Source organism: Pezoporus flaviventris, unplaced genomic scaffold, assembly GCF_033815535.1.
Source record: "Pezoporus flaviventris isolate CSIRO_AGI_PZ_B2104156 unplaced genomic scaffold, CSIRO_AGI_Pfla_v1 ptg000047l, whole genome shotgun sequence".
NCBI lineage: Eukaryota > Metazoa > Chordata > Aves > Psittaciformes > Psittacidae > Pezoporus > Pezoporus flaviventris.
In genome coordinates this window covers 9,622,376-9,647,420 of record NW_026892595.1, presented here as the reverse complement: position 1 = coordinate 9,647,420, position 25,045 = coordinate 9,622,376, and the positions used below count along the sequence as shown (strand labels likewise).

At 42.7% G+C, this 25,045-nt stretch overlaps 1 protein-coding gene across 2 annotated transcripts in view; it reads left to right on the top strand.

Moving 5' to 3' along the window:
• GPR158 (G protein-coupled receptor 158) overlaps window positions 1-25,045 on the top strand; it is a 193,232-nt gene that overhangs the window by 62,705 nt on the left and 105,482 nt on the right. For both annotated transcript variants that reach the window (XM_061468229.1, XM_061468228.1), the window contains exon 3: window positions 24,525-24,627. In XM_061468229.1, coding sequence (XP_061324213.1) covers window positions 24,525-24,627 — 103 coding nt within the window. The remainder of the gene's footprint in view (window positions 1-24,524; window positions 24,628-25,045) is intronic.

Here is a 25,045-nt window from a genome sequence, read left to right as displayed (position 1 = left end):
GTCATCTGGGGTAGCTGGGAGCAGTCTTGCAGCTTGATGGGTAATGAGCACAGGGTTTGTGAGTGATGGGAGTTGGAGGAAGCTGTGTTGGATATATTTCTATTGCATTTATAGCCTCATTTCCCATGGAAAAGATACATTCGTGACTGTGTTGTGTGACTGACAGGCCATCTCACAGAGAAAATTTTGAGCCAATTTGCCAATATGACAGTGGGATGGATGTCACAAATACGTTATGGTCTTACACGCTTTGCGAAGAGAAGGGAGTGGAGAAGAGTGAAAGCTCTCCATGAAGTGAAAGATGTGGAGTGGTTTCATCTGCTTCAGACAGGAGAAGCTGCACAAGTGCAGAGCATGTTGTAAGTGTCCCGGCTACGTGAGAGCTCCCAGTGAAAGGTAGAATCACATAATGGTTTGGGTTGGAAAGGACTTTAAGGTCACCTAATTCCAACCCTCCTGCCATGGGCAGGGGCACATCACACTAAACCATGTCACCCAAGGCTCTGTCAGCCTGGCCTTGGACACCGCCAGGGATGGAGCATTCACAGCTTCCTTGGGCAGCCTGTTCCCAGTGCCTCACGACCTTCACAGTAAACCTCACATGAGGTGCATCTGTTAAGAAGCCAGACTTCCTTCGTTGTACTGCCTGTAGAATTTTTATTTAGGTGGTAACAAAGGCATCTAGAGAGGCAAGAGAGATGTTAAATCCTTTTGTCACGCACCCTTTATATAGTCTAAGGTCTAAAAGCAAAGACTTTGCATCCTGTCAGTACTGTCAAGCCCTGCACTGTCTGAGAAGGCATTTTTGAGAGAACTTAATTTCTAACAAAATTCAAAGGACAAAGCCTTGTACTAACCCACAAGCTTGCTGAATTCTTGCCTACTAACCATTCAGGGTATGCCCTGGGTTCAGCAGATTGCGGACTGCTTTGATGGGGCTCTGTTCCTCTGTGGCCTTTTGACTATTTGCTATACCGATAGTACACAAATGGGTAGTAAAGTGTTACACAAAGCAGCATTTTACTTGTCAGCTGCACCCCTGCTGATGGTGCTTCCCACTGAGGAGCTGTTGAGTTAAATGGTGCATAGTCATCTGGTTGTATTTTTCTTCTCTCCCATGCAATGACTTCACCTCATTACCTCCCAGGTGAAACTGGAGCTGTCTGCATCAGCAACCTGCTTCTAATTTCAAAGAATGAGTTAGGATTTATGGCTGTTGATTGTGGAAGACAGGGGCATTAGAGCATGAGCCTATTTAAAATCTGTTATACCAAGTTTTTGTTGCAGTCACTGCTTCTGGAATTAATTCCTGGGCTTTCTGGGTCACTTTTGTTTTCAAATGCTGCAGTATTAGTTGAAAAACATAGCAAAGGAGATCAACAGAAGGAAAAGCATATTAAAAATCTTAACTGAGACTCCTGAGAAATGGCACGGTAATCCTAGTTGTAATGTTCAATTTTAAAAGTATATAGCCAAATATTGAGGTGTGCAGAACACAAAAAAGCATTAGTAAAAGAAGGGGAAAGAATAGTGGTTTGTTTGCTTCTCTTTGTTGGCTGCTTTTTAGGTAATGCAGACTGAGCTCTTTTAATTATCTTTGTATGATATGTTTGAAAACTCATCAAACCCTTACATATTATTTTAAACCAGTTATTGAAGAATATGTAAATCCTTTAATTTCTATGGAGATGAGCAGTGACAAATAATTACAAGTGTAAGCTAGGATCAAGTGTATCTGCAAATAAAAGCCTGTGCTCTCCCAGGGTGTTTGCAGCTCCAGAGTTCCTGAATCCAGGCTGCCTAGTGAGAGGTTCTTTGGCATTCATCTCCTGGTAGGCTAATCCTATGCTGATAACACTTAAGAAGAAATCTGTTTTCTTCATTCTCCCTCAGCATTCAACATAACGTATGTAATGCAGAGGCAACTACTAAAGCAAAACATCTCTGACTCAGCTTGTTCTGTAACTCTAAAACTTTAGTGTAGAAACTGAGGAAGATGGGTCATGTGGAGCAATTCCACACGTGTTTAAGGAAGCTGCGGGCAAAAAATGACTGGAATGAAAAAATGTTCTCAAATTCTGTCCCCAAGCATAGTTTCGTACTTCCGCACATGGTGCTATTTGCAGCACTGTTTCTTATGGGCCCCAGGCGGGGCAGACACTTCTACAGAGCCCCTGGGAGCTTTTAATGTGATGGTGCTCTATCAGGTTGCATGCCACATTTCTTGGAAGTTACCAGCTTTCCAATAGCAACCTCTCTGACTACACAAAAAACACTGAAAATGTGGTATACGGATCGCTTGAGAGGAAGTGCCTTGGGAAGGTGACAGAAGTGGCACAGGGTTGTAGGAAGGTGGTTCATCCTGACTGAGGATGCCGAGCTGCTCCAGCCAAGCTAAAGGTGCTTCTGAATTCATGTCCTTTTTTTGATTGCGTCAGTTTCTCTGAAAAAATAGTTAGCTCATATAAACCTCTGCTTGGTGACTTTTAATTCCTAAGCGTTTCATGTGTCCTGTCTTATGGGGAAGAACATTGTGATTGAGTTTGACCTTCATTCATTAATCAAAAGTGCTAATAGGTTTGATTTCAGTCATATCAAACTGATCTAACAAAGAAACGGAAAATGTGGGAAAAACCAGAAGCAGAAAAAGACTCTGAAGGAAATTAAAAACAGGGAAAGAAGAAAAAGAAAAGATGAGCAGAGTAATTCCTACAGGTGCAGCTCTGGACTGTAAAGATGTCTCCCAAAAGGCAAGGGAGGCAGACAGGAGAGGACCCAGCACTAAATGGGAAAGCCCAGGAGGGGCATCTCCCAGAGATGCCCAGATGGTGTCCCAGAAATTGTGACACCAAGCAGTTCCATCCTGCTGCATCACCCTTGCCTGCTTCTTTAGGCTGTGAGTCCCTTGGACACGGACCGTGTGTCTCTGCCATCCGCTGCTCTCCTGAGTGCTATAAAATATTTCAGTGCTCAGTTCAAACATGTGAAACCCTAGAGGGCACCTTGAACAGGAGGAAAGCGTGTGAGGAAAAAAAAGTAAGGGTGTTATTTTGGTGCGAGGAAATGGGAAGTGAATTTTACACTTCAGCTCTACCCCACTAGTGTCACTTAATAAATCACTTTATTTAAGTGCTGCCATGAGGCATAGAAGTGCTGAGGAGGTGTGAATGGATCAGTAGCCTGGCAGCTAAAGGGTGCATCTGAGAGGTGAGATACCTTTTCTAAGGCATATTCAGAGACTTGAAGTAAAATGCTTAGAGGAGCCTCAGAGAAACTCGGAACAATTCTGAGTGTTAGAACAATCTCTAGGGATGCAAGATGCAAACTTGGGTCCTTAAGCACGAGGGACATTTGGACCTGTGATGCCCACAGCACTATGGTAGGTATGGGTAGTCCTGGTTTGTCAGTAGCCAGTTGGAAGGCTACCATTCCTGCAGCCATTGTTGAACCAGTGTTTTAATTATACAGAATTTAAGCTCTCCCTCTCCTCACCAATAATTTTTACTGGTTTGGATATAAACAGTTTAAATATTACCCAAACTATTCTTATTTTGCTAATAATAGTTAAGTATTTGCTCAGCCCTCCCCATAGAAGTGCTGGAGCTTTTCTTCAGCCCATGTCTCATCACTGCAAATTAGCAAAAAGGAACAACCCCAGCTTTTTGTTGGAGGTACTAGTTCTGCTCTCCTGTTGGTAGAACTTGAGTCTTTGTGATATACCCACCACACAACATAAGTTTGTTAGGGGAAGAAGCGGTGTCATTGCTGTGTAGCTACTGACACAGCTGGTGCTCATCCCCTCTCATCATCAGCTGGGCAAGACAGGGAGCATGGGAAGCGTTCTTGGTCTTATCTGCAAATAGTAAGTGTGGGTAGCTGAGATGGTCCTTCCCTCATGGAGAAGGATGGCTGGGGTCCATGTGTGGTCAGTGGGTTACCTCTGCATGGCTAGGAGCTGGAGTGTGAGTGCATCAGGCAGCAGGGGAGGAGGAGGATAGGGGAGGTCAGGAGTAGCTGTGGGATTGGCTTCCTCCTTACAGACTTGGCTTCTCTTTGAAACTGAGCATTCTCCTCTTGCTTCTGTTGAAACAAAAATAGTATTTGTGTCTCCCAGGCATGTGTTCTAGCCAGGATTTGATCTGGTTAAAACTGAGGAGGACAGTGGACCACAGCCTTTGCCACTTGGTGGGATTGATGCTTTCAGGCCACTTACTGCCTCCTTATGATCTATATTAAGTAGGGCAGAAAGTAGGAAATTGTGCTATGCTAGGTGTTTTTTGGCAGAAAAAATGCAATTTGCTAATAACCTTTCCCCAGTTAAATGCTGTACAACTACATTCTTGTAATTAATATTTAATCAGACACTAATAGTACTTTATGCAGAATTCAGATGTGCTGGTGAGAGTTTGCTGCATCTTGGAGCGCTGGGCTGTTGTGCTGCTTAGAGAACAGTTGTGTGTGTATTTAAAAATGATACATTGACAGATAGCTCTGCTTACATTTCTGCAGTCAATGTAGAGGAAATATAACGTAGGTAAACATGACTGCAAGTTGTTTCACTGTGAAATATAATACTGGCAGCAAAAAAAGACCTTTTGAGGCCACAGTTCCTTCAGAAGACTGGACAGTATATATTTGGGAAAATACGGTTAATGAAGTGGAACTGGCACTGTTTCGTTTCAAAATTTTACCTACAAAATTGAAGGTTCCTAAAAATTGCAGTCAGTTTTTCTCTTTTCTGTTCTCTCTGACTATTGGGTCTCTTGACAATAGTGCCATCAGGCAATGTGGCTTGATCTCTTCCGTTCCTGAGAATAAAAATGTGGACTGCACTGCTACACAGAAACCTTAAAGCCAAGCCATGGTTAAAACACTCAGTGAAATTAAATTGAAAGCTGCATGCGTACAATTAAGAATAATAATGGGGAAAAATCAATCTTCGTGGTGAAGCGAGTGTTGACGTGCTAGGTATTGCCTTTCAGGTTTGAATGAAAATGCTTATAATGTTTTTTTCTTCGACTGTCATTCAACCTAGTGTTAATTACACTGTAGGGTTTCCCCAATGACATGTTTGTTGAGCTGTATGTAAGTGACAAGATGATTATGTCTAAATGATTGGTAAATGTGTTGGCTTTGAGGGCTTAAATATTTATATAAATGATTCTTCCAAAAGCTGAGGAGCGCTTGACATCTCCAAAGATAACAGAATAACAACTTTGTTATGCACCTTATTTTAGGACTATGTTTTGATTGTCTTGCTCACTTTGGTAGTTTCTTATTCCAGCAAGGCAACCATGAAAATCCAAGCAGTTGTTTCAGAGTAAGCAGCAAAACAGTATAGAGAAGATGGCATAATCTCCCATGCAAAGAAGGAATTTCTGTTGTAGCCGTAAAACATATGCACCTATGATGCCTAATTCTCTGAGAGCAAATGGGGAGAAAATGTATCAGAAGTTAGTATCTTCATTTGTGGAGTGCCTGTTACCTCTTGTGAAAGAGGTAATTTATTTGGACAATAAGTTTAATGCAATTTTGTTATTTTGAAGGGTAAAATTTTGTAATAAATGTCCTGATTGAAATCTGCATGATCTTGATAGGAGTAATATTCTAACAATTTTAATTTCAAAGAACCTGCTGAAATGTTCAGTTAAGGAGATGCGTGTAGTGAGTGTGAATGCCAGGATAATGGCCTAAAAACATTTAGCAACTTTTCCCCAATTTTGCTATAAATTAAGAAGTGTGTCTTAGACCAGAAAGAAAAGTGAAATAAGATAATATGTGAAGCAGGGCAGAGAAGAGAGAACTGTAACTGACACCATTTCAAGTTGTGCAGGTAGAGAAACCCAACAGGTGTGTTATGGCACATGGCCTTTCCAATCCGGTTTGCATGAAGGATAATTTAGGACATGAAAAGTATGATGGGTATACATGATAAAGGGAGAGTTTGCTGTCTATGGAGAGATGTAGGTGATTATTGAAACTGTGAAATTCTCATAGCTCAGCTATGAGTTGCTGCTGCATAAAAATTGGCTGATCTACTGAGAGTGAGAAGGTGTCTCTGGGCTGTCAGAAGTTCTGCCAGTAGAACTGCTTTTTTTGAGACAGGCTTTTTGCAACTTAATAGCTATTTCTGTTGTCTTATTAAGATGTGCATCAGGCCATGACACAGTGTTATGTTCTGAGCTAGCTTTTTCCATAATCTCAAGTGATGCTACAAATAGATATTCCAAAGGATCTTTCTTTTTTTCTTGGAAAGAGCCTATCTTTGTTAGTCTTACCAGTAAAGTTTAGGCTGTGTCAATAATTTTTCTGGTGTTGATTATGGTGAGTAGGATGTTCAAGAAAAGTAATTGAAGTGCTGTTAACAATCTCTTCATCCTTCAAAGATCCCACAGTCCACTTTATTGACTTCAAGAATAGCTCAGGGATTTTTTCCACCTGCTAACACTGAAATCCAGCTGTTTCAGTGGTAAAACTTAGCAATTGATTGGCATCTCAAGGCAAGTTTACTTTACAGGCAGGAGAGGGACTTGCTGAAACTGTGGATTGAAAAACAGGATTTGGGGATTAAACAGTTTTAGGAAAGTATTCACTGTTAAAGCTGGAATTTTTTGAGGGCCTGGGAGGTCATGTAGCTTAATGAGTGTTATTTGCTAATTGACAATAGCAGCAAGGCTACCCTACCTGGTGTCCTTCTGGAATCTGCTGGAAGCTGGCATTTAGGGTGGCACCTGAGACGATGGTGGTCTTTGTTCTTTAGGTTTTGTAACTTCTTATTAGTCTCAACAAATGAATTTATATTAAAGGAATTGAGTATAAATTAAAGTATAAAAGCAGAATGAAATGAAGTGGCTTTGGTTCTGGCATCATTAGTTAGTAATTTCAGTAAGGTGACTGGAAGCATTGGAGTCACTGGAATTCTGTTTTATTTAATATGACAGCAAATGAGAACAGAATTGGATCCTTCTCATTTTGTCTTTCAAGTGTCTGTTACAATAAACGTAATGTGACAGAGACCATATATGTCTTTTGTTCTGCACAGCTCTGAGCATAGAATCATAGAGGCATGTTATTGTGATTCTGAAAATAACCACTAATCATTTCCTGAAGAATTGTCCTTTTTGATGAACCACTGTGTATTTTCAGCTGCTTTTGACATTATGCCACTAGAAGCTGGTTTGTCTTTCAAATGTGTTTCCTCAGCTGTAGTTTGAGATTCAGCAGCACAATTGCCAGTGAGGATAAATGGCTTTGTTTGGAAGATTTAACGATTACAAGGTGGGGGAAGAAGTAAGGGGAGGATGATGGTGGATTGGGTCCTTGTGATAATAAGACGTCGTAAATTCCCCCTCCCCTTGTTAATTTTGAAGTGAGAAAAACTAAAATAAGAGGAGTTTAAAATAAGAGCTGCAGTTTTCTGATGAAAGAGGTTTTCATAGAAAATACTGGTTCAACTGATGTGTTTTTTTTGAGGGCACATATCAGTTATGTTCAACGAGGTGCGGAAAGGCAAGGAGACAACCCCAGTATATGGCTGGGCTGCAGCACCTCTCTGCTCCTTCAGTGGGCTGCCTTCTGGCTGCAGGCTTGTTCCCATCATCTAGCCCATCTCCCCCTGCAACATTTATGTTTACATTCGATTCTCTCTGCATTTTCTTGGGATTTTGCTTGATACTGTTCTATATTACACTCTTACAGTCAGAAATTTCTTACTGCCAAACCAGCCTTTAATCCAGATTCTGACCTGAGCATAAGAAGTAATCCGTGAGGGTACTCTCTGTTGCTTTAGCTATGGCTAACTGATGGTGATCATAAATATCCACTCTAGTAATTATGTTGGGTATTTTCAGTGCAGGTTTCCATGCAGGCATGTTTCTTTGGTGGCTAAGTATGAATTATGTATTTTTTTAATAATAAGTTTATATGGTTGGTATTTGTGTAAATTTATGTAATTATTATTTCAAATTAACAGTAGTATTCACTTTTATTACTAAGAGATGAGCGCAGGATGCAATGTTTTCCCTTCCCCTCCACCATGTATTTATTTCAGTCTTATAAGAGGAGTTAGTGATGAGATGTGGCTGAGAAGCCTGTAACATATCTCTAAGGGAGTGAGACAGTTTTCAGGCTACTAATAGTTTCTGTGAATGCCAGTGTAAAATCTTGTGAGGCGCTAAAGAGTGTTGTTGAAAGTAATGTTTCTGTCTTGAAGCTGTGGAAACTATGAGAGAAAGCATGATGGCTGCAGTACATAATTGCCCATCCTTCCCCTCTTTCACCTGCGAGCTGGAGGTAGATGAAAGGGCACCTGGCAATACCTAGCTTCTGGGGGAAGGATGTGTTCTGTCGGTGGAGGTGTTTCATTTCACCCACACTTCTTTACAGTTGGTCCTGAAGCAGGGAACTTTTCCTTCACAAAACTGCTAATTGTTCTAACACAAGCCTATAAATGTTCATTGGGGAAAAGAAATTGTGCATTTACAGTAGATTGTAATTTGAAAAGTAGCCAGATGCTGAGTGCATCCCAGTACATTTCCCAAATTTACTTTACTTTGAATATAATTAACTTCAGGGTCTGTAACTTGCTCTGCCAGTACCAGCATCACTGACAATATTAATTTTTTTTACAGATTGGGGTAATTATGAGCCTCATACCAGTCTCAAATGAGCTAATAAAGAGAGCAAAGCATTATAGAAAAATCCAAGTACAGTTTAGCTTGTCAGGTAACCTTCTCTATGCCACAATACTTTAATAATTATTTACATTACAGTGAGCAAGTTACTGCTTTTTATTTGAAAGATCCTCCCTTCTCCTCCCTCTCCCCCCCTCCCCTACCCACATTTCCTTATGGGTGTGATATTGGGTAAATGTCTCGGTATTTATACTAGTTCACCAAAATACTTCTCATGGTACAACGCCGTATGAAATGCCCAGTCTTCAGATGCCTTGAGGATTTGCAAGTGGGGTCAAAAAAAAGTCCCACACCTGGGGAAGTTCAAAGTCCATAGGTAAGAAAAAGATAAATCATTTGCAACACAAACAAAAAAGAAGCCTGTAGATAAGTAAATGAAACATATTCCTGGTGAGAGATAGGTAAGGATGCCTAGTAGGTAAGTCCCACTAACAATCTGCTGAAGTACATGTCCTGGAGTGACTATGCAGGTGCCTGTGAACCTATACCTGAGTATATTGAACCTTATCAAGAAGCTGGAAGCCTGTGGCTCTGAAGGTCGGCAGGGCTCTCATGCTGATAATAGAGTGCTTTGGTTTTTCACTTGATGTTTCTGTCTTTTTTGAGCTTTCAAAACACTGTTTCTGGGATTTAGAGTTTTCATTACATTTTCTGCAGCTGACTCTGGAAGGCTGAGGTGAGCAAGAGCAGGATTTCACCATAAGCTTCTACCATGGTCAATTCATGAAGCTTTATAATTCTATAATACAGTGAATACAATCCTATAATATGATAACTAAGTTTTTAATTTTTGGTTATAGTTATCATATTATAGGTTTGTATTCAATGTATTATAGAATTATAACTTTTGTATATAGGATCCAGAAACTTCCTGGAATCTATGAAGCAATGGCAGTACTTGGGAGACTTTGCCTCATGCTCAAGAAAGCTTGATAGAAACTTGTTTTCAAACTTGGCTGTTTGTAATTCACTTACCATGCAGAAACATGTTAATACAATTTACCTTTGGGAGGGTTTTTTTTTGTTTGTTTAAATGAAGTCAGTGGTCAACATAGAATTTTAGAAGTCTTGGAAGAGAAATTTGTAAGTCTCAATCTGTGTCTTTTTTGTGCTGTTAGACTTGGAAAAGTACTGGTCAGTGTATTTGAACAGGGAAGGCTTTTTGATTACTGAACGGGCTGGTGCCTGATTTGCCACTTGCCTCATAAATGTTGGCATAAGAGTCTGTTGGAGTGAGGCAGTCTGTGCCATTCCTGAGGGTGAGGTTTGAGACCTCTGGGGAGGTGGGTCACAAGTCTCATGTCCTTAGTGACATGTTGTGTTTTGCAGTAGAAAGGACAGAGACAGGAGAGCAGTAACATAAAATGTAACAGTAAGTTAATTTTAGAAGCCTGTGTATAATATTGTTGTTCTTGTGGAGCTGACGGAAGATAGGTAAGATTTATTTCTAAATACAAAGAAAAGACTGATGCCATTAACTGCAGGTTGATGAAGTTACTTTACTAGCCAAACATTTTCTCTCTTAACCTGAAAGTTGTTTCCTTTTGTCGCCTTTATAATATCTACATATTAACAAATAAAATCTATGCATGTAATATACAACCTGATTCTGCCTTCACGTGTTCTGGCTTTAGTCACACTGATCTCAGTGATTTTGCCACTTGATAGAAGTGATAACTGTGTTGCAACCTCTTCAACTGATTTCCAAGTGAGAGTTAAAAAGTGAGACAATGATGGGTGGAGCGAGGATGGGCTTTCATGTGTGCATGTGTGTGTCACATTAAGTCTGGCAAGGCTTTGGTGCTATTTCTGTAGCGGTTTTATAGAATAGGGTCAGAATCACAGAATGGTTTGGGTTGGAAAAAACCTTAAGAACATCTAGTGCCAAACACCCTGCCATTGGCAAGGATGGTTCACTCTAGACCATGTTGCCTGAGACTCCGTCCAACCTGGCCTTGAGCACTGCCAGGGATGGAGCATTCACAACTTCCCTGAGTAACCTGTTCCAGTGCCTCACCACCCTTACAGTAAAGAACTTCTTTATGTCTAACCTGAATGTCCCCTGTTTCAGTTAAAACCCATTACCCCCTGTCCTATCAATACAGTCCCTAGTGAAAAGTCCCTCCCCAGCATCCTTAGAGGCCCCCTTCAGATACTGGAAGGCTGCTATGAGGTCTCCACACAGCCTTCTCTTCTCCAGGCTCAACTGCCCCAACTTCCTCAGCCTGTCTTCATATGGGAGGTGCTCCAGTCCCCTGATCATCCTCGTGGCCCTTCCCTGGACTTGTTCCAACAGTTCCATGTCCTCCTTATGTTGAGGACGCCAGAACTGCACACAACACTCCAAGTGAGGTCTCACGAGAGCAGAGTAGAGGAGCAGGATCACCTCCTTCGACCTGCTGGTCATGCTCCTCTGATGCAGCCCAGGATATGGGTGGCTTTCTGGGCTGTGAGCGCACACTGAAGCTGGCTCATGTTCATTTTCTCATCAACCAAAACCTCCAAGTCCTTCTCCGCAGGGCTGCTCTGAATCTCTTCTCTGCCCAACCTGTAGCTCTGCCTGGGATTGCTCCGACCCAGGTGTAGGACCTTGCACTTGGCATGGTTAAACTTCATAAGATTGGCATCAGCCCACCTCACAAGTGTGTCAAGGTCCCTCTGGATGCATTCCTTCCCTCCAGTTTACCAACCGAACCACACAGCTTGGTGTCATCGGCAAACTTGCTGAGGGCACACTCAATCCCACTGTCCATGTCAGCGACAAAGATGTTGAACAAGACCGGTCCCAACACCAATCCCTGAGGGACACCACTCGTTACTGGTCTCCAGCTGGACATTGAGCCATTGACCACAACTCTTTGTGTGCAGCCATCCAGCCAGTTCTTTATCCACCGAGTGGTCCATCCATCAAATTGATGTCTCTCCAATTTAGAGACAAGGATGTCATGTGGGACAGTGTCGAACGCTTTACACAAGTCCAGGTAGATGACATCAGCTGCTCTACCCCTGTCCATCCGTTCTGTAGCCCCATCATAGAAGGCCACCAGATTGGTCAGGCAGGATTTCCCCTTAGTGAAGCCATGCTGGTTGTCACCAAGCACCTTGTTGTTTTTCATGTGCCTTAGCATGCCTTCCAGGAGAACCTGCTCCAAGATTTTGCCAGGCACGGGGGTGAGACTGACTGCTCTGTAGTTCCCTGGGTCATCCATTTTCTCCTTCTTGAAAATGGGGGTTATATTTTCCCTTTTTCCAGTCGTCGGGAACTTCACCTGACTGCCATGATTTTTCAAATATGATGGATGGTGGCTTAGCAACTTCATTCGCCAGCTCCTTCAGGATCTATGGATGGATTTCATCAGGTCCCATGGACTTGTGCACGTTCAGGTTCTTAAGATGGTCTCGAAGCAGATCCTCTCCTAGCTCCATGTTCTTCTTACGTGATACTTCACTGAGGGTTTTAATACTATTCTCCAGACCTGAGTCACTTACTTGTGTTTCATGAGTGTTGCAGGGAAAACCTGCTCAGCCCAGACGGTTTAAACCAAACTGGGATCAAAAACCTTTGTTGAGCTTTTGAGAGCGTGGAATTAGTCAGCAGTCAGTGAGGTGTTGCATTCAAATAGTAGTACAAGAGGTAAACCACCAGATGAGACACATGAATGTTACCAAACACAAGCAAATATCTAAATACCCTCTGCTACAAACGTTACCCTGTGTAACAAACGCAGAAGAGATTTCTTGAATTCTCCTTTCCAAGAAGACCTCACCATAGGCAGTGTAGTAGCAAATGCCAATTGGTGTATTGATAAGGAATGGTGAGGAAATGCTGCATGCTCTCTACGTTTCTGCCAAGTTTATGCAGATGGAACCCAAACCCCTTTCCTTTCACCTTTGGGATCGCCGCACTCCAGTGACTGCACGTGGTATAAAAGCCTTTACGGATACAGTATGAACATACAGATTTATTTAGAGGGACACAAGAGGTTCCATTTAAACTTGAGAAGAAAATTCTTCTCAGTGAGGGTGACAGAACACTGGAACAGGCTGCCCAGGGAGGTTGTGGAGTCTCCTTCCCTGGAGACATTCAAAACCCGCCTGGACACATTCCTGCGTAACCTTATCTAGATGTTCCTGCTCCGGCAGGGGGATTGGACTAGATGATCTTTTGAGGTCCCTTCCAATCTCTAATATACTGTGATACTGTGACACCCCACGGCGATGCCCAGTGTGTGGCCACCATGGGCAGGGACATCCCCTGGGCCTCCTGGGCACAGGCGCTGCCTCAGGGCCAGCAGGACAAAGGCCTTTCCCCAAGTGACGCTGGGTGAAGGGGCAGCAGCAGCAGCAGGGCTGCGGTGGGCAGGGCTGCAGGGGCCCCGTCACCCCCGTGTCATAGTGCCGGCACCCGGCCACGCAGCATCACAATGCTCCGGGGCAGTATGAGTCCAGCGCCCTCCCCTGCCCCACTGCCAGGGTGCCCGGCGCTGCCACCAGGACAGAGCTGGCAGGCGGAGGGCATCCGAGAGGCAGTCCTTGGGGCACCGGGGGAATTCCTGGCAGGGGAAAGGGGGTTGATGGGGGCAACCCTTGAAGCTGCACGAAGCTGCAGGAGGTTCTGTGCTGCGGTTCCAGCTCCTGGAGGGGCCACGCTCAAAGCTCATCGGATCTATGGATGGATGGATGGATGGAAATCCTGCCTCAGTCACTGGGGAGCTCGCTGTCCTCATCTGCTGGGCACCAGGGTATTAGGTGAGGGGGAGACTAAGGGAGGGAACACTTGAAGCTGTGAAGCTGCAGGAGGTTCTGTGCTGCGGTTCCAGCTCCTGGAGGGGCCACGCTCAAAGCTCATCAGATCTATGGATGGATGGATGGAAATCCTGCCTTCAGTCACTGGGGATCTTGTCATCCTCATCTGCTGGGCACCAGGGAATTAGGTGAGGGGGGGACTAAGGGAGGGAACCCTTGAAGCTGCACAAAGCTGCAGGAGGTTCTGTGCTGCGGTTCCAGCTCCTGGAGGGGCCACGCTCAAAGCTCATCGGATCTATGGATGGATGGATGGATGGAAATCCTGCCTCAGTCGTTGGGGAGCTCGCTGTCCTATTCTGCTGGGCACCAGGGAATTAGGTGAGGGGGGGACCGAGGGAGGGAACACTTGAAGCGGCAAAGCTGCAGGAGGTTCTGTGCTGCGGTTCCAGCTCCTGGAGGGGCCACGCTCAAAGCTCATCGCATGGATGGATGGATGGAAATCCTGCTTCAGTCATTGGGGAGCTTGCCGTCCTCATCTGCTGAGCACCAGGGAATTAGGTGAGGGGGGGGACTGAAGGAGGGAACACTTGAAGCGGCGAAGCTGCAGGAGGTTCTGTGCTGCGGTTCCAGCTTCTGGAGGGGCCACGCTCAAAGCATCGAGGGATCCTGCTTTGGTTGTCAGGGAGCTCGCCGTCCTCACCTCCTGGGGAGAGAGTGGCAGTAACCAGAAGAAAAAGGATGCACAGGTGGCTCAGTGCCCTCCCCCACTGCCAAGCACAGGAAGGATTCGTGCTTCGAGGATTCATCAGGCCAATGGCATTTTGCTGTTGTTGGAAGCCCCTGAGATGGCTTTAGGTGGAAGCAGAAAAAGCAGTGCCAGTGTCCCCTTGTTCCCTTAGAGGCGTAACCAGCGTGTGGAGCGGGAGCAGGTCTTGCTCACATGCTCAGGGAGTAGCTGACCGCCAGCACTGGGGTCAGGAAGGAATTTTCCCCCGGGGCAGATTGGCACCGGTCCCCGGGGGTTTTTTGCCTTCCTCTGAGCACTGAGCATGACCCCTTGTCAGGGCTCCTCGGTCCATTCTGGCTGCGTTATCGCCCGGTGCTCATGCTCCACGAAGGCGGCCCCTCGTGTCCTGCAGATGGGGGGAGGGAAGTGCTTTTTTCCCCCCAGGCTGGACTAGCAAGCGTCCCTGGGGTTTTTTGCCTTCCTCTGCAGCCGAGCACAGCCCCTTCACGGGGCTCCTTTGGGTCATGGTGTCCCAAAGGCAGCTGCTCGTGCTCCACGCAGGTGGCCCTCGTGCCCCGCATCCGGGGGGAGGCAGCCTTCTGCACTCCCAGGGTGGCCCCAGCGTGGCCCCGGGACTCGCTGCTGTCCTCTGGAGTACTGAGCACCAGCCCTCGTCAGCTCTTCCCTGGCCCTTTCTGGCTGGGTTCTTTCTTGCACTGCTCTCGCACCACCACGGCACCGCTCCTGCCCTGGCTTTCCTTTGTCAGGCTGCAAGGGAGGGTTTTTCCAGCTAAACTGAAGGGTCTAAACTAAACCAGACTAAAATTAACTAAGCTAAACTAAAATCACTTTATTTAGAAATAAATCAAATACTCTTTCTACCCGTAACCGTTCTGAGTTGTGTCTTTGAAAGCTTGCTGTCATTGGTAAACTTGCTAGGGGTGCACTCAATCCCACTGTCCATGTCACCGACAAAGAATTTATAGAAGAATAAAGCTGTCCTGCTTAGCATCTCGCAGTGGAGGAGGGCTACTACCAAGCTTTTAAGCCACCTTGGAATGCTTTTGAGTCCTGCCTGCTCTGGAGATGTTATGGCATTACACTGACTCAAAGCCCCAACAGAGCCCTGGGACTCATTAAGCTATGAGCATTGTGCTCCAGTTAGACACCTGCCTCAAGTTTCTTTAGATACAAGAGGGTTCTATAAGACAGGGAGTTGTGTTGGAGAGGGCAAAGAAATATTTCATGTACATGTGTAGACACAATAGTTTATGCTCAGTCTATTAAAATGCTTCTTACAGGTCTGTATCAAAGCTGGTGTTACACCACCAGCTTCAGAAGGATACCTTTTTAATGGGTGGGTTTTGTCATGTTAAACAGAGAGTGGCTGTAGTTTGTATACAGGAGGAGTTAGCTTGGGTAGAAAATGGCAGTTGAGCAGGAATGGAAAAAGTGGCTTTTAATCACCAGGGCACAGGAATAGCCTTGTTGGATTAAGTGCATACCTGAGGGAAAAATAATGACTTGCAGAGAGAAGCATCATTAAATGTCAAAAGTGGTCATTTAGAGAGAGCCTTCCATGGTATTTATATTTATGGCCAACCCCTCCAGCTCCAGAAGGCAATGGAGGAGTGAGATACGAGTTGCCATGGGTACAGTGGCTTTAGATAAGAAGTCCAGATTTGAGATAAGGGAAGCAGAACAGAGGAAAGATTTTTTGATGTATGTGCTTAGAATATAGTGGCTCCATATGGGGAGCTGGATTACCAGTCCTCTGGCTAGCCTTAGACCTCGAAGTGAGGATTTACCTATAAGACAGTTACTACTCAAAATTAGAGCATTTTTTTCTCAAAACTGGTAACAGTTGAAAGAAAAAAGATAGTGTTCAGTGCCAAAAAAAACAGGATTTCATGGTGTACCCATGGTGTCCTGGGTGAAGCAGTAAGCAACTAGACAGTGTATTGCTGTTTCATATTAGTTTTAGTTACAACCTCTTGTTTCTGATTTGTTACCCCAAAATATACCTATATGTCTTGCCCAAATGCATTTTTTAAAATCCTTGTGTTTGCCTAGTGCTAAAGAAGAGGCTGCATGAGCTAGCAAATAGTGCTCTCAACTTTGGTTCTAGGGGACATCCCAACCAACCCAGGGGATGGGGGACTAGTGGCTGGAACATGGAGGCATGTGTGACAAGCAGAAGAACTCACACTCTGATACTGTCTTGTAAGCAAGATTAACTTTGTTGGTGAGCTGACACACTTTGAAACTGTAGAGGCTACAGTCCAGAATAAAGCAAAATTAATATAAGGGTATTGATCAAGTCATGGATGGAGCGGTCACCCTGCTACAGGACCTGACTGCCTTCTTGAATGAAAGAAATATGCTTTCAAAATGTGTGCTGCTGATGGACAGAGCCTATCTGGGAGTTGTGTTTTACCAACGACCTCCAAGTAAAGAGAAAGGCTTATTTAATTGATCCTGTCAGATTCAGTTTTGTGATAAAAGATGCTGTGTCTTCACTCAAGTACCAGTGAGGTGGGTATTTTCCCTCAATTGCTGTATAATTTTGCACTAATATAAAAGGAGAGAATACTGCAAAATTGAGCAAAGATAATAAAATTTGTATCCCTTATGCAGCTGTTTTCTCAATAATATTTCACATAAAATACTCCAGTAGAACTCCAGTAAGAAGTGATTTTGTGACTAGGAACATCATTTACTGAACTTTGCATAGTTGAACTCAAATCAAGACTCCTGGCAGTCCTGAGTAATAAAAACCTCTGGAAAAATGGGCCAGCTTGTCCTGAAGATGGACTAAATGCCAAGGAGCAGGAACATCAGATTATTGTAGCTTGTTTTCCTAATACGTTTTCTTATGCTGTTAGCTAACATCTAAGAAGGCACCAGTGCTAAAGCTTTTCTTATGACTGATATTCAGAGAGCATTCTCTAGTGTCCAGTAAAAGGTATGTCGTTGTGATAACATCAACATAAGAAGGACATGGAGCTGTTGGAACAAGTCCAGAGGAGGGCCACAAGGGTGATCAAGGGGACTGGAGCACCTCCCATTTGAAGATAGGCTGAGGAAGTTGGGACTGTTCAGCCTGGAGAAGAGAAGGCTGCGTGGAGACCTCATAGCAGCCTTCCAGTATCTGAAGGGAGCCTATAAGGATGCTGGGGAGGGACTCTTCATTAGGGACTGTAGTGATAGGGCAAGGGGTAACGGGTTAAAACTTAAACAGGGGGAGTTCAGGTTAGATATAAGGAGGAAGTTCTTTAAGGGCGGTGAGGCACTGGAATGAGTTGCCCAAGGAAGTTGTGAATGCTCCGTTCCTGGCGGTGTTCATGGCCAGGTTGGACAGAGCCTTGAGTGACATGGTTTAGTGTGAGGTTTCCCTGCCCATGGCAGGGGGGTTGGAACTTGATAAGGTCTTTTACAACCCTAACTATTCTATGATTCTCTGTTATAGTCTTTCCCTTATCAGGGACATTGATAAGGTTCCTCTTATCTACCAGGATGTTATTTTCATGAAGCTTGTAGGAACTTAGCAAGTTTCTCACCCTGATTGCACTGTCTGGAACCAGCCAGTAGGTCTGAAAAGTTATACTGGGTTGGGAAAACAGACAGAAACTGTTAACACACCGTTCCAGTGTGATCGCATATGTCTTCCTAGTGTATGGAATCAGCCTGAAAATAATGTGTAAGGGTCAAGAAATAATTACATCAATGGTTGCTGGGAAATGCAACAGAAATTACAGCAATTCCCCTTTTTGAATTATGCATCTCGATTATCCATTTATTATAGCAGCTATTTGTTACCTTTTGGATTACCTGTAGGATTTTTTTCCCTTTCCAACTAGCAGGGCCATCAGGCTATCCATGCTGGCAGTACTCTAACAGTCAGACTGTTTTAAAGGAATGGTGCAGTTTACAAGATGTTTGGCTGTGCACTTCTGTGAGATGATCTGGGCAATTCCCATGCACTCTCTTTCCTGTTCTAAATGAGTTTTCTTTGCTTAAAGTCCACAATTCTCTTGATGAGTTACTGTCTTGGAGTGGCTATTCTAGAATTTCTTATCATCCTTTAGAAGAAAATGTGAATGGTGTTCTTAGTGTTAGGAATAAATATTTTTAATAAAGTTTATAAATGTGCAAAATGGATTTCAGAATGAAAGTCATTTGTATTGTCACAGTGCAGATAATTGCATTTACTGGCAGAGGCAGGCCAACTGTGAAAACTTCTGCAACATTTGCTGCCAAGTACAGATGAATGCAGAAATAGTTGACAGAACCAGATATCCAGAGGTAAAGGACCTCTGTGTATTTTGGCATAGTCCTTAACAGCATCCAGAAGGTATTCTGCAGATAATGTCTGGTATTTCCAGCATTGCCTGTGTTTAAAGCTCAGAATATCCTGGTGATAGGAAAAAAGGGGTAGAGATTCAGTATTGAGATAATTCCCTCTAATGTATGTAAGATGCTAAGGAATTGAATTAGAATTTGCTCTAAATGCAGTTTAACCTGTGCTAGTAGTGGAAAAAAGTCTTACTTTATCCTCAAAGCTGAGGAAATCTGGCCCTGAGAACGTGCCTTTAAATTAATCGTGCTACATTATTTAATAGCTATACAATTCTCAGTCCCTTTGGTGTCTGTTAACAGGTTCCCCTGTAATTGCTGCTCAGTTTTCTAGGAGAGATCATAATTTAGTTGTTTAGTATGTTAGTTGGAAACAAAGTTCAATGTGTTCTAAAAAGATATTCAGGTTACCAGTGACAGTTCCAGTCTGTCATGTGAAGAGACTTTTTAAAAGATTTATTTTTTTAAAGGAGTCTGACTGTAGCCTGCACAGGTATTTCCAGCAATAGTGAAAAATCTGTCTGCAACACTGTCACTGCTGAGAACCTTGAAATGTCCGAGCTACCCATCCTCTGAAAACTGCTGTAATTGTTGTGCTTTCACCATTCTGTAAAGGATCCTGACTGTGGGAAGCACAGTTCATAAGCTGACCCTGGATTTTCCATGTGTGTTGATAATGAGTTTTCTGTTTAGCCCCTCTGTGGCCCCCAAGCAACTTGCTTTCAGACACTGCCAAATTAAACTTTTCCCCCTTTCACTGTCTTCTACACAAGTACCGTGATTTGTGCATATTTCTGATCTCTCTTCTGTTTCTTTGCAAAATGCTCCATTTCCACCATTATTTATTTTTTTCACAAGCACTTGCATTTTTGTCATGTTTGTCCACCAGTGGGCTGATAACGCTGGCGTCATAGGAAATGAGACCCAGAAGGGAATCCTGTATGTCCCCAAACATAGAGTCTGGTCACCAAACTGATTCACATCGCAGAAGATGTCAATTAGAAGTTAAAGACGCTGCCGTCTCTTATGCTTAGTGAATGCCTTCTGCTCCAGCTGGTGATTTTTCTGTTTGTGGTTTGTCAGTAGTCACATGTAATTTATAATTATTTGTGTAAATGGGCTGAGGCTCCTTACCATTGGTATTGACTCTTATCCCATGGCTTAACAAAACTGAAATAGTGAAAAGTCACATTAAAAAACAGTGGGGAATTTTTAGCAAAGCCTCAAACTATCAAGGCAGATATTGTCCTGACGGCTACCTCTGCTCTAAGCTGAATCAGATCAACTGTCGCCGTGATTTGCCTGATTCAGGGCTTAACCAACTCAGTGTCAGTGGAAGTCCCTTGTTGTTGGAAAACACATTTTTAAACTTGAATTTAAAAAATAATTAACTCTACTAGCGCACTCAGAAGGGACAACGAAAGCTATAGGGCCTATCATGCAACCATGCAGTGTAAATTATGGAGTAGCAACCACTGTCCTGTCCTTTTGAAACAAAAGTTTGTATGTGAAAAGAAAAAGCTTATGACTAGTGTTGCTGGGAGGCTGGCTGCCTCCTGAGCTGGCTGGAAGCAAGTACAGGGCTCCCGGGCGATGCACAAGGCTCTCGGATGCACAGATGTGCTCGCTGTTCACTTCTGAGGCTGCAAACACACAGCAACACAAAACTGCTCTTGAAGGGTAAATGAAATGCGACAATGCAGTGGGTAAAGCCTTTTCAGTGACAGAGCTGTCACTGACTTTGGCAGAGAGAATTTACTCTTTTATCTTCTTTCATTTATTTTTATGAGTGAGCGTGCTTGACCACATGGTAAATATGATCAGAAAGAAGGTCTCAGGACACCGGTCTGCTCCAACTGCTATCATATGCCAGGCACAAAATGACTATTACATATGTAGCATTTTCTAGAAAATCCCTATATGCTACTCCTGACAAGAGCAAAGAATATGGGCTTATTTGCATTATTTCTATAAAGCTTTATCTGTCATGACTTTGCTTGTATTCCATCCTTGGAACAAGGAGTTTGCATTAGAAAAGGGAGATGTCCTTATTGCTGTATGTGGAAATACAGGTTTTCAGAGGTGCTCTTTGAAAAAATTGAAATACTCAAGTCAAGCCTGGCTCATTTTTTGACTTAAAAAAAAAATAAAATCGAAAATTTCTGGTTTAACCTCTCTGTTCCAGAATGCCACGCAATGGATTTATTTAGTGTTAGTGTTTTATCTTCTTTTCTAAATTACATATAGGATGTGATGCCCCACGCTTTCTCTTAAACTACTAGTTTCTTTTGCCCATTCTCTTCTGTTTTCTGATGTGGATCTGACACCTGCTTTGGTATGTGCTGAATACTTTGTCTCTTAGTTTCTGGCTATCAGATCTGATGAAGAGCTTTGCCTGTCTAAATGTTGAAGATTTGTCTCAGACTTCCAAAGCAATTGCACAAGTTATGTGAAGGATTTATTTTCTTTCCAACGGAGTTATTCTTTATCGCATTAGATTTTTCTAACTTTGTCCTTTACAACAAGCAGCATAAAATTAAACCAATACAACTATTTTTATTTTTACTATTTTTAAATTTTAGATGTTTTGTCTGTGTTGCTTCAGGAGCTATATATTTATAAATAATTTCAAGGTAAGTAATCACTGAATATCTTCTTTTTGAGCTGACTTTTTTTAAAGTATACTCTGTTAGGCCTGGGAGTTGTTATGTTATACTCTAAAGCTGAAAATATAATACCAGGGAATAGACAGATGAAATAAGTGTGTTGTATGAATGGTACAGCCACCTATTATTCTCTTTTTAGCACAGATTATGATAAAGCTGATCTTAATGTAACCAAGCCATTTATAAGTACTAATGGCTGGAAGGTAAAGCAATACCAATTCCATTTAGGAGAATGATGTCCTGAAGGGTATATGGGGGGAAAGATGCCACCCTGCATCTTTCACTTTTTGCCTTGACACTGACTGCTGGGCATGTAAGAGATGTGATACAAGAGTAAATGAGGCTTTTAATCTAACCTATGGTAGCTGCTCTTATGAATTAAATTAGGCATGATTTTAAAAAGGCTGATGACTGCTGATGAAGAAAAAAAGTACGCAGGAAGATGCTGGTTTTATTCCCAGAGCTTTGCTTTCACATTTATAACAAAATCTGAAACCAGGTCAGTTGTATGCTTCCTTTTTTTGCTTATGTGGAGGCAGATATTTTTCACACATGCTTTTTTTAGCGCTAAGTTCTTTATGGGTCAAATCTTAAGTAACTTAACAGCAGATTAATATTTTACTGGCTGTGTCTGCATGGTCTGTTGTGAGTTGCTCAGTCTCTGTGGTCCTGACAGTCTGAAGCCCCCAACTGATGCTGTAGGCTGCCATGGCTGAGCTAGTACACCTTTACAAGGTTGTCTTGGGATCTGCCATGGGGTCGCTGGAAACCAGGGTGCTTCTTGCCAGGACAAGGAGAAAAGTTGGTTGGATGTGCCTGCTATGCATTATGTGAAGTCGCGTACAGACAGCCAGGAAAAGCCTCTATATCTGACAAAAGAACCTTGATTAAACAAATCTGGGCTTGGTTTGCTAAACTCCTTCTGTACCAGCAAACTCTTAGTTTACTTACTACTTTTTTCACCATAATATTTGCCACCATTGGTTAATATAATAAGTAACCGTTAAATCACTGGCAAAAAAGAAGGGGATTTTTTTCTTTCCAGGAAAAGTGTTTTCTGCATTTTTGGCCACATGATATTTAGTGCAGTTCCTTGCATAGCTGCTGCAATTTGTTAAAAAAAGTAGGGCTGTAAGTTGTTCTGTTTCCATGTAATGTTACGCCACATGGAATTCCAGAGTTTGAAACTGCATCTAGTGGGATCTAGGCTGCTTTCTCTCCTTCTTTTCTTCTCTCCTTATAGCAGACTGACCTTCTGATCCCTAGTACACCTTTGCATGGGATTATATAGACCGCAAGAAACAGAATTTGACCAATGTTTTTTTAAGGTGTGCGTTACAGCTGCCAAAGACTGGAAACAATGATAATGTTCTAGACCAAGGAAAGACAATGTTTTGTAGTATTCTGCTGAATTTAAAGTTCCAGACTGGTCAGCGGCAATAAAAGTTACAGATTTTTATAGACTACATTTTTTTTGGTGTGATATTGGATGTGTTTGAAGGGATCATCAATATGGCATTCATTCTAAGGCAGAACAGATTCATGCGTCTGTGATACATTTTATATGAAGAATTTGTTCAGTGGAAGTGGATCATGGATTTGGTATTAAGGCTGCTCCTGTGTTCTCAGAATACAGTGGAAGCTACTTCTTTTCTTCCTTGCCTTCAAAAAGAAAATGCAGTCTCTATAGCAGCATGTACCTTCTCGTTACAAAGCAAGATGTCAGAAAGCCAGAACAGATTTTTCCCTAGAAAAATTCTTTTTATTACTTTAACTTCATTTTTGTGCTTGGTTAAGGAGTTTTGCTCTTATTGGACTCTCACACACACTCATCCCACTTTGATTTCTCCTGTACTCCAGCCTGTCAATAGTCACATTTCTGTAGGGTGAAGATGAAGTGTGAAGGAAAATGATTTGTGCCTTCTCTTTCCATTTTTTCTTGCTTTCATGTTTATACAAGGGCTGAATGAATTTTCACTGTTCTTGCATGCCAGTTTCCTGCTTATTAGTTGTTTTCCAATAGCACCTACAGATCCGCAGTGCGTGCATGGGCATCAGATTGGCAAAGGGTGAAAGAAAAGACAATGCCATTTGGGGAACTGACGCAAAGAAAAGCAGAGTGACTTTCCTAACATCAGGCAGAATTACGGCAGAAAGCTGAAATTTGAGATAAGAAAATTCAGTTTTTCTTGAGTGTCATTGCAGACTTGTCCTGTCTTGGTGTGGTTTTGATTTTTGTAATGAAGTGTTTTTTTAACAAGGCATGTCCTCTGCATATTCTTCCCCATCACAGGCATTAAGAGATCGAAGTGTATTCTAAAGTCACGGTCACAGACAAGTGAAATGTAAGGAAGTGAGAGAACAGAGGGTGTTTTAGTTAAATTATTCACTTGCTCACTGAGGAACTGCTAGCGTCTTGTTCCTGTTCATGGAGGCAAGTTGATATAGGTACACCTATATGGAAGGGAAAGGCATCTAGTACAGTAAACTACTTTGATCTGATAAAGTGAAATAAGCTGTACTGGGGCAAAACCATCTTACTAGTGTTTCTACCTTTATGTTGATGAACTGTTTCTTTCCTCTGTATTAGGCAGGGTCTATTTGTTGTACCGAAGTGGTCTGAGAGTAGATGTTCTGTCACTGTAATAAATTTGCTGTGGTTGTCCTGATGTCAAAATTAAGCAAAAGTGAAGTTAAAATAAAACTTGTTTCACATCACTTCCTCAAAAAGGGACAAGAGAGCTCAGAAACATGAGGCTTCTGTTGGTGTAGGTTTGCTGTCGTTCATGTAGGTTGGATTTAGGTCTGCAGCACTTTTCTCTAACCAGCTGTTGGCTTTGTTTTGACTGGGTCAGCCTCCACTCCTCTATGGTTGCTGTTGTGGTGGGGGCACCAGTACCAGCACATGCTGCTTGCAGAAGTTTGGTGACTTGGCTGCAGGTGTCCGTGTTCTTCCTCAGGTAGTGCGAGCTCCAGACATCTGAAACCTACCTAATGTGCTGGGGAAAAGTGCTGGAAACTCCTCAGGAAAAAGCACAGCCGTCTCATGTCCCACCTACAGCCGAAGTACAAGAGTCAAATTTGGCACTTGGTAGTTTTATCAGTGGGACAGACTTGATTACAGCTCTTCGTCGTGATGAACAACAAGAAAAAAACCTGGAGTGGTATATGACTGGGGGAAAAGTTACTAAGAAAATACTGTCAGACTGGAAGGGCTGCCTGTTTTTTCTTAGAAGTCTCCTCACAGTATCTTGTAATGTGTTTATGCTTGAATGTACATCTGAGTATACAGTTGTATAATCATCTACATGATTTTCCTTCTTCCCTTTCTCACAGTGCATGCCAATTAAAGGCCTTGGATTTGTGCTTGGAGCCTACAAGTGTATTTGCAAAGCTGGATTCTATGATCCCAACATCTTCTCAGTGAACAGCTTTCAGAGTAAGTGCTTTTGCATGAGTTTTATTTTTAAAAACAGAAAAAATAAAACAGAGCTAATATTAATAATGCAGGGCTCCTTTTTGTCCTCATCAGGGTTATACAGTAAAATCCCAGTGGTTTGCAACTCTCAGATTATATAATCACTTAAGGAGTTCTAGCCCTTTGGTTTGTCATTCATGATGCTCTTGGGGATCCTGTAAAACATACTCACTTGAAGAATATTTGATTTGTAAATAAATTTAAAAGCATGAAAAGAACTCTTGCTATGGAGAAACAGAGATTTCTGGCATCTGTGCTCAAGCACAAGTACTGAGGAAATTTTCCAGTAGTTTTCTCTTTGGCCAGAGCAAACAAGAATGTCCTAGCCTCTGGCTTTGTGTAGGCTTTAATTGTTTTCATAGAATCATCATTGAATGGT